At 42.9% G+C, this 10,000-nt stretch overlaps 1 protein-coding gene across 4 annotated transcripts in view; it reads left to right on the plus strand.

The window, feature by feature from the left end:
* Nucleotides 1–7,672, plus strand: part of uap1 (UDP-N-acetylglucosamine pyrophosphorylase 1) — a 14,069-nt gene extending 6,397 nt beyond the window's left edge. Inside the window, exons 6-11 of one of the 4 annotated variants that reach the window (XM_030791424.1) lie at nucleotides 3,247–3,440; nucleotides 4,042–4,182; nucleotides 5,049–5,237; nucleotides 6,105–6,146; nucleotides 6,919–6,985; nucleotides 7,570–7,668. In XM_030791424.1, the coding sequence (XP_030647284.1) occupies nucleotides 3,247–3,440; nucleotides 4,042–4,182; nucleotides 5,049–5,237; nucleotides 6,105–6,146; nucleotides 6,919–6,985; nucleotides 7,570–7,662 (726 nt within the window). In that variant the 3' untranslated portion in view covers nucleotides 7,663–7,668. Of the gene's footprint in view, nucleotides 1–3,246; nucleotides 3,441–4,041; nucleotides 4,183–5,048; nucleotides 5,256–6,104; nucleotides 6,147–6,918; nucleotides 6,986–7,569 lie in introns of all 4 variants that reach the window. The other 3 variants (XM_030791425.1, XM_030791426.1, XM_030791427.1) reach the window with 3 other exon arrangements.
* Nucleotides 7,673–10,000: the final 2,328 nt, after the last annotated feature.

The raw sequence follows: 10,000 nt of genomic DNA on the forward strand, positions 1-10,000 counted from the left end.
CTTCCTCATTGCTAGAGGGTTAAAGACTCAGGAAAGGAGAGTCTTAAGGATTTGTCGCTGGTTCACGGAAATATACTCCAGAAAAAGTGACTGGAACCTCCTTTCCATTTATCCTATTAGTGCATCAAACTGAAAAAGTCAAACTCTCCTTTATTCAGTACGGATTTGACAGCATTTGTCCCCGCACGTCCTCTAAATGACCACCAGGGGGCAGCAGTGACATTTAGATGAGGAAGAGTAAGTTTCCATCAAAGTACTTTAATGACTAACAGATAGAACTTTTACATGAGAGAGGAACAAACTGGATTCTTCAGTCCATTCAAACATTCATTTTCTACCTCAATAGTCGTTACATTTTTTTGAGTTTTTTGGTTGAACAGCAGCAGGGATTTTGCTCCACAATCTGTAAACCCTTCAGCACACTGGTTCACACAGGTTTTGGCTGCTTCTTTTTTTCTTTTTCTTTTTGGTTTTGTTTTTCTTTTGTTTTTTAAGCACATAGCATTGCTTACCACATCAAACCTCCCCAGGACTAGGTAGGCTATGTGATTTAAGTCTGTGTTCAGTTTCTCACAGTGGATTTGGACACTTTGTACTGCTGGCAGAAAAGGCAAAACACTTTTACAGGGAACAGTGGTTAAATGAAAACTTTAAATGGTTTAAACTCTGGGAACTTAATAGCCTTTTAAAAAGTCTAGTAAGAACTAACACAGTTAGGCGGCATACCCTTTTATTAGACAGTTCTTTTTTTGGTAGGGTGGAGGTTGATTTGTAAATGGTAAAACTCTGTTTCAAGAGTGAAATATTGATGAGAGCAGTTACAGTAAGTCTGAGCCTACGTGGAAACTGTTGCTATGCTACACACACACAAGATTAGCAGCGCTACTATCACACCTAGCTGCTCTTCATTGCTTTTGAGACAGTTGATTCACAAATGAAACTAACAAGAGTGTTGAGAGTGAGTGTGGTAAGATGACTTCATGTCTTCTTGGGTGGCAAAGGACGGCTGCTTGCTCTCGTCTGTTCGTATGACAAAAAGGTTTCCTGTTAAACGCTCCTAAGACAGGGGAAACCACAGCAAGCCTAAATGTTGAACCCTGAGAAAATAAAAGAGACATCTGACCCCGGATCAGTGTTCGGGGAATCACTCCTTCTAACTAAAGGAAGCAAACGCCCATGCGTTGGTCACATGCCCAGTAGAAACGCCCATACGTTGGTCACATGCCCAGTAGATGGGGATGAAAAAACATTCTTAGGCTGTGTAATTTTTTATTTTTTTTTTCTGAGGAAGGTTTCCGCTTGACTGTGCTCTCCAGGAATCCTTGGAGACAGAGGCTATAATCCTCAATTCTTCATCATTAGAGAGCATTTTCTGGGGGGGGGGGGTCTTGTCTTTCCCAGTTTGTCATTAATAATCCTGTCCTCTGAAAAGTTAAACTTCACAGCAGTGGGGCCTGTGTTTCTGACCACATTCTTCTTCTGTTTCTCGACGGCTGGGCAAAGAACGGCGATTTTGCGTGTATCAGTTTTACGGAGACATAAAGACAGACAAGGAAAACGTCCTCTTTGATTTAAAGCCGTTTCAGTTTTTAACTTGGTGTTCTTCCCGGTCAGATACTTTGGATATGGCCCAGAAAATCTTGCCAAAATACTTTGGTCTATAATAGTTTTATTTTATATACCTAAAGGCAAAGAGAAGAACAGGGAGTGAGAGAGAGAGAGAGAGAGAGAGAGAGAGAGAAAGAGAGAGAGGAAAGCTGGCAAGTTGAAAGAGTTGAAGAAGTGTTCTGGAACCTTCTAAAGCATCCTGTGATGATTCAGTCTTTTCAACATTCGTCATGTTCTGTGGCGTTAGACCAGTGGCATTTATTCCACTGGCCGGTGACTAATATTTGCCTTACAGATAATGGCAACCGTTTGGACTCGCCATCACTGTCCTGTCTATAATCCCAGAAAGAGAAATACCATCACTGTCCTGTCTATAATCCCAGAAAGAGAAATAGTCTGCACTTAAAAATACCATCACTGTCCTGTCTATAATCCCAGAGAGAGAAATACCATCACTGTCCTGTCTATAATCCCAGAGAGAGAAATACCATCACTGTCCTGTCTATAATCCCAGAAAGAGAAATAGTCTGCACTTAAAAATACCATCACTGTCCTGTCTATAATCCCAGAGAGAGAAATACCATCACTGTCCTGTCTATAATCCCAGAGAGAGAAATACCATCACTGTCCTGTCTATAATCCCAGAAAGAGAAATAGTCTGCACTTAAAAATACTATCACTGTGTTTACTTCATCTCACTCGTTTTTTTTTTTTTTTAGTTTCTTATTTTCACTTCGTTTTGTCAATGCAGAAGGAATGTCAAAACATAGTAATGTAAAAACAATGGAAGTGAAATACAAATGCAGTCGGTGAAATTTTGGAATGAAGCGTAAGACGTGGCGCTTTATTTTTAAGAGCAGCCTCCTTCTTCCTTTTGTTTTGTTTTGTTTTGTTTTGTTTGACTTTATTTTAGTGCACTAGTTCCACACACCACAATAATACCTCTGAAAATCGCATGAGCATGAAAGACAAACACACATGCATACATGCACACGTATCATTGCTTTTGATGTAATGGTAAAACCTGTAACGTAAAGTTGGAGATAGCCTAGCACTTTCTCTGCCATCAGTTCAGTGACAGGACCGGGGGAGAGGGAGGAGGTCTCCCACCCATCTGTGTTAAACTGTACAGCAGACAGCTACTGTGGTAGACTCTCGCTGACCCCGCCCCTCTGCTAACCCATCATCAACAGCAAACTTTGTCATTTGTAACTTGCAGATGTTCATGGTTCTTTCTTTTCTTTTCTTTTTCTTTCTCTCTCCCCCTCTTTAATGTAATGCAGACTTGAGGCAGTTCAAGATGGACTATGTGGTCTTTTTCATTTTCACAAAAAGCCTAGCTGGTCTATAATTAGCTTAAATGTATCCTAACTTCACATTTCAAGCAGAGATCACAACAATGTTTAAAAAAAAAACGCCTAGCTGAAACTGGATTTCCTTTGAATGTATTTCAAAATATTTCACAAATATTATAAATTAATTTTATAAATCGCATGTAAATTGCCTGCTGTCCATCATAAACTGAATACTGAGAGGAAAAACAGTCAACAAGAACACAGAACACAGTGAAAGCTTTAGTTAGTTCAGTCAAGTGTTAAAGGTTCCTCTGTGAATGAAGTGTTTTAACGTGATTGACAGGTGGTAGAGAAGACCAATCCAACGGAGGCAGTGGGTGTTGTCTGCAAAGTGGACGGGCGTTATCAGGTGGTGGAGTACAGTGAGATCACCTTGGCGACGGCCGAGAGGCGGAGTTCCGATGGACGGCTGATGTTCAACGCCGGCAACGTAGCCAACCATTTCTTCTCTCTTCCTTTCCTCAAAGACGTCGTGAAGTGAGTCAGTCAAAGAGACACGAAATATAATACAAATTATCACAAAAATATTTAAAGACAATTCATTTACCACTTTACTTTTCTATAAACTAATAGTATTTCACTTTATCATTTGTCTAAAGTTAGAATTAGTGTGTTGAACAATAGAATCGTAGCCAGTATATTTGAACTGGAGTGTTTTCTTGTTGCTAAGCAATTGATTTTTAAACACTGAGGCCATTTGAATGAGCTCTTTCCAGTGAGTTTGGCCATCTTGTAAATAGTGGAGAGGATGGAAGGGACTTTAATATGCACCAAGGATGTGAGCTCAAGTCAAAAGAGAAACAGCTGTTTTTTTTCTCTCTCTGTGTGTGTGTGTGTGTGTGTGTGTCTGGACACTGGTTTGAGAATACACATGATGGTTTCGCCAGTCTTTCTATTCTATTGTCATTTTTATGAAAGTGTAATGGAAAGAGCCTGTTTCTTCTCTTATGATCCCCTTTCCTCTCTTTCTCTTTCTTTCTCTCACACTCTTTTTCTCTCTGTTTCTCTCACTCCCCCATGTTTTTCTCTCTGTTTCTCTGACTGACTGTCTTTCTCCACTTCTCTCTCTCTCTCTCAGCACACATGAACCACAGTTGCAGCACCATGTGGCTCAGAAGAAAATCCCCTACGTCGACACGCGAGGGCAACTAATCAAACCCGACAAACCCAACGGCATTAAGATGGAAAAATTTGTCTTCGACATCTTTCAGTTTGCCAAGTGAGTGCCGCAAGCGCTTTTTTTTTTTTTCCTTCTCTTTTTTCTTTTTTTCCATCCTGATTTTAACATATGAGCCACTGGCAGACAATACTTCCTCTTGAACCTGCTCCGCAGACGCTCTGGGTTTGTGCGTCTCTAAACCAGCAAATCCCAGTCAGAGCGTGCGTCTGCGCAGACCGGAGCATCAGGGATACTAATCAAGCGCCGATCTCATTAACGTGCCGCCTCTCCTCGCGGTGCCGCCTGGCGTTTTAATGTCTGTTAGTCACTCTTTTACCGTTGAAAAGTCAGCACGCCAAGCCTGAGTCATGCGGCTTCTCCTGGCGTCTGTCTCCGAACGAGCAAAAGACAGCAGGGCAAACGCGGTGACTTCACATCTATCTCAGAGTTACGCTCAGCGTTCGAGTCGGGTTTTAGAAACAGCAAAGACATGGCATTTTTTTTAAAGTGAAAAGGCAATCATTAAAATAGTTCTAAAATCCGTGGTGATTCACTTACCAAAGACATTAGCCGACTCTGATTGAACACCTTTCTACCTGAGAAGTCTTGTTCCTGTTGGTAATTTCTCAGTACGAGAATGGAGGTGGCATTCTTCTCTGTAGTCCGCTCTGTAGTCTTGCACCGGTATACAAAGGCTCGTGAACTACAGGTATCCTCAACCACATGTTTGTCTGTGTGTCTCTCTGTGTGCGTGTGTGTGTGCATGTGTGCGTCTCTGTGCCTCTGTGTGTGTGTGTGTGTGTGTGTTCCCGTGTGTGTGTGTGTGTGCGTGTGTTCGTGTGTGTGCGTGTGTGTGTGTGTGTGTGCGTGCGTGTGTGTGTGTGTGTGTTCCCGTGTGCCTTTGCGTGTGTGCATCAATACTGCAGGACATTTGTGGTGTATGAGGTCCTGAGAGAGGACGAGTTTTCTCCGCTGAAGAACGCGGACAGTCAGGACGGGAAAGATAACCCCACCACAGCACGCCACGCCCTCATGTCCCTGCACCACCGCTGGGTCCTAAACGCCGGCGGGCACTTTATCGACGAGAACGGCACACGAGTGCCGGCAATACCCAGGTCAGCAGCCGCACATCTGTTTCACACAAAAGACTGACAAAGCTGTTCTAACTCAGAGACAGAGAGACTCAGCCAGCATCTCAAACTCAAACAAACACACACACACACACGCACGCAGACACACACACACACACAGAGACAGATACACACAAACGCACACACACACGCACACACAGAGGCAGATACACACACACACACACACACACACACACACAGAGAGATTCAGCCAGCATCTCAAACTCAAACAAACACACACACACACACACACACACACACACAGAGACAGATACACACAAACGCACACACAGCGACAGATACGCACAGACAGAGACAGATACACACGCTCTTTCTTTCACACTCATTTAAGAAGCTCTCTGGATCCATGGTCAGTTGTGATGGATCCAGTCTGAGCCAGTCCCACATTAAAACAAGCCTCTGTTGGGATCAGAGGTGAATTAGAGAGGGATGCTGGGTAATGTAGTATTTTATGACAGTTTTCAGTACAGTGTTTCCCAATATTGCCCCTCGGCAGAAAGGCCCTCGGCATTGCGCGTTTAATTCTGATTCAACTCATCAGCTAATAACTGTTAATTCATTAAAAGTTGTGCCGTGTCTGCTGGCAGAGTTGAGAAAGACTGTTCTAGAATGTTCTATAAATGTCTCCAGTGAAGCTGTCGTACCATTTTACTTCCCCATGTTTGTTTATACACAGCATGCAGTTGCTTTGTTTCTTTGTGCACATGGTGTTCCGTCACACACACACACACACCGACACACACACACAAACATAAGCCAGACAGTAAAGTTATAACCCTCACATATTTTTTGTTCCTTTTCACCACGTTATTCCCTGTGTAATGTTTCTAGAGATGGAGCGGCAGGGGCAGGCACAGCCGATGTCTCTCAGAAGTAAATATTCACACATCCGCGTCCTAATATATGTGTATCTAGTGCATGGTGACGGGCTTCTGCTTCTAAAGGGCTTTTTATTAGCACATCTGGTCCTTAGGGAATGCAGATCCAGGCTCTGGTCACCCTACCCATAAGTGGCTGATCAGTCACTGGCCACGGACTGAAAACAGAGGCTGCTAACGGACGGAATGAAATGCATGCTGGGAAGCGGGCACTGGGCATGTTACTGACGGGGAGGCTCAGAGATGCTCTTTTTTTTCTTTTGTTTTTATCTCGCTAGGTGCTCATGGGAAATCTGTCCATCACTCTGAAATAAAGTTTTGTTTTCCTTTATTTGTTTATTTTTTTTAATCACACAACTACTATCAAATGACAAGAGGAAGAACATTTATGTTGAATATTCAAGATTATTCAAATCCTCATCAAACTTGAATAATTTGGATGATTCAAACAAATGTTCTGGTATTGCTCTATTAATTAAGCTGTCCTTACTGAAATGCATAATTAATTTAATATACTCTGTCTTCTTTGATAAAAATACATTAACAAATCGGTTACTGACTGTTGTCAATCAAATCCAGCGATTACCTTCTGTGTTTCTATATCCTTTTGTTTCACTGGGATTCGGTAAGTGAAGCAACTTGATTTTCCACAGCTTATCCAATAACCTCACTGCTACTTACACTCTGCCGCTTTAGAGAGTTCACCATCAAACGTCCTCTGCTCTTCAGCAAAGGAAACGTCATTTTGATCTGTCTTCCTTTCACAGCTTGAAGGATGGAACTGACCTGCCAATCAAATGTGAGATCTCTCCACTGGTCTCCTATGGAGGAGAGGTGAGGAGCACGTGGTCGTGGTAACCTGTCCTACACAGTCTGTGGTCATGGTAACCTGTCCTACACAATCTGTGGTCATGGTAACCTGTCCTACACAATCTGTGGTCATGGTAACCTGTCCTACACAGTCTGTGGTCATGGTAACCTGTCCTACACAGTCTGTGGTCATGGTAACCTGTCCTACACAGTCTGTGGTCATGGTAACCTGTCCTACACACTCTGTGGTCGTGGTAACCTGTCCTACCCAGTCTGTGGTCGTGGTAACCTGTCCTACACAGTCTGTGGTCGTGGTAACCTGTCCTACACACTCTGTGGTCGTGGTAACCTGTCCTACACACTCTGTGGTCATGGTAACCTGTCCTACACAGTCTGTGGTCATGGTAACCTGTCCTACACACTCTGTGGTCGTGGTAACCTGTCCTACCCAGTCTGTGGAAATGGCTTTTGTGGTTGTGCTGTGAACATCAGATTAGCAAAACTTCTCTTGGTTTCCTGTTCAAACTGACCAGTTGAAGCATATTTCAGATCTTGTGATTGGTTGTTAACTGGACAAACCAAAATAACCAGTTTGTGTTCTGTCGCAGGGACTGGAGAAACTGGTGAGCGGCAGAGAGTTCCGTCCCACTCTGGTTATCGATGAGACAGGTGTCCATGAGCTAGTGAAAAACGGACTGTGAAAGTCTGTCATCCCCCCCCCCCCCTCCTCGGCCCCCCCCCTCCTCATTGCCCCCCCCCTCATTGCCCCCCCTCTCCTCATTGCCCCCCACCCCCCCCTTTAAAAGACACCAAAAACAAGAAAGAAGAAGTCTCTTTGTCTCCTCCTGTATTTCTCTTCCTGACAGAGCTGGGGATAACCGTGAAGACCTTGTGCAATAACGATGAAGGAGAAAGCAGGCCCGTTAAAGCCCAATGTGTCAAACTGTTCCAAGATCAGCTTATTTATTACGTTAAGACTTTTTGCTGTTTTTGTATCAGTGCTTGCATTTTAATCATTGAATTTGAATGCGGTAATGCATAAATGGAAGGAAAAATCGCTAGGAAAGAACAATCTTTGATCTGTGTGATTTATACGGTACATGGTTGATTGGTTTGTTTGTTTTGTTTTGTAATGGTCTTTGTTTTCTTGTTTTTTGTTCGGTTTCGTTTGTTTGTTTGTTTGTTTGTTTGTTTGTTCTTTTCTGTTTTTTCTCTTGGGTTTCTCATTGGTTGAATACGTTAGGACTGTGATTAAAATGGAGCTGGGGCTGGTGTGTGTGTGTGTGTGTGTGTGTGTGTGTGTGTGTGTGTATGTATGTGTATGTGTGACAGGTGTGTTTTTTGCATCAGAGATTCAGGCGGTGTTGAATCAGAATTTCCAGTGCATGGCTTTATGAGGGAGAGCTTAACACAGACACAGGCTCACACTTGAGTTACCACAGTCAGTCAGTCAGTTAGGAAATATGCACCAAACTCTCTCTCTCTCTCTCTCTCTCTCTCTCTTTCTGTTTCTCTCTCTTTCTCTATTTCTCTCTCTCCTTCCTCTGAGAGCCTGGAAAAAGAGGAAAATTTTGTTCCACACTCCATTTATAAAAAAAGTTTACTGCAACAATCTTGTGCACGTGTTGTTTTTTTGTTTTTGTGTGTGAAGGGGTCATTTTCATTATGAGACTCTTATTGTTACACATGACTTTTTTTCATGCAAGAGTCACATGATCAGTTACTGTGTGTGTGTGTGTGTTCATACATAATTCGATGAATGTATGAGAGAGTGAAAGAAGGAGTGCATGGCAGTGAGTGAGTAAAGGGATATGTATTTATGTAAATGTATTTTTGGGAAAGAGAGAGAGAGTGCATGGAAGCTAGTGAGAGTTAAGGTGTTGGGTTGTATGTGTATGTGAGAGAGAGAGAGAGAGAGAGTGAAGGTGTTTGGTTGTATGTGCATGTGAGAGAGTGAGAGTGGAGGTGTTGGGTTGTATGTGTATGTAAGAGACAGAGAGAGAGTGAAGGTGTTGGGTTGTATGTGTATGTGAGAGAGTGAGAGTGGAGGTGTTGGGTTGTATGTGTATGTAAGAGACAGAGAGAGAGTGAAGGTGTTGGGTTGTATGTGTATGTGAGAGAGAGAGAGTGAGAGTGGAGGTGTTGGGTTGTATGTGTATGTGAGAGAGAGAGTGAGAGTGGAGGTGTTGGGTTGTATGTGTATGTAAGAGACAGAGAGAGAGTGAAGGTGTTGGGTTGTATGTGTATGTGAGAGAGAGAGAGTGAGAGTGGAGGTGTTGGGTTGTATGTGTATGTGAGAGAGAGAGAGAGTGAAGGTGTTGGGTTGTATGTGTATGTAAGAGAGAGAGAGAGTGAGAGTGGAGGTGTTGGGTTGTATGTGTATGTGAGAGAGAGAGAGAGTGCAGGTGTTGGGTTGTATGTGTATGTGAGAGAGAGAGAGAGAGAGTGAAGGTGTTGGGTTGTATGTGTATGTAAGAGACAGAGAGAGAGTGGAGCTGTTGGGTTGTATGTGTATGTGAGAGAGAGAGAGAGTGAAGGTGTTGGGTTGTATGTGTATGTAAGAGAGAGAGAGAGAGAGTGAAGGTGTTGGGTTGTATGTGTATGTGAGAGAGAGAGAGGGAGTGGAGGTGTTGGGTTGTATGTGTATGTAAGAGACAGAGAGAAGAAGGAGAGAGGAAGGTGTTGATCCATAACAGTTTTCTGAGTTAGTCATGCCTCTATTTCACACCTCAGACATGCCATTGCTGACATTTTGCTTAAAAACTTCCTCCTTCTTAATTAGTCTGTTTCCTCAATCCATGATTACTGCCGCTAGAGATTATTGTGAAAAAATCTTTCAGTCCACAAAATCTAATATGTCTATAACACAAACTAGGACAAAACTGTGCATTTCATGCATTAACAGTTCCGAGCACAGTCTGGAACACTGGCTGCAAACATATTTCCCAAGACACTGAGAATCTGCAGCTCAGTTGTACTAACTCAGTATTTACAAAATATTTTGCAGTTGAGTAATGAAGTTAAATCACTCACGTTAAA

The sequence above is a fragment of the Chanos chanos genome, chromosome 14 (genome assembly GCF_902362185.1).
Source record: "Chanos chanos chromosome 14, fChaCha1.1, whole genome shotgun sequence".
NCBI lineage: Eukaryota > Metazoa > Chordata > Actinopteri > Gonorynchiformes > Chanidae > Chanos > Chanos chanos.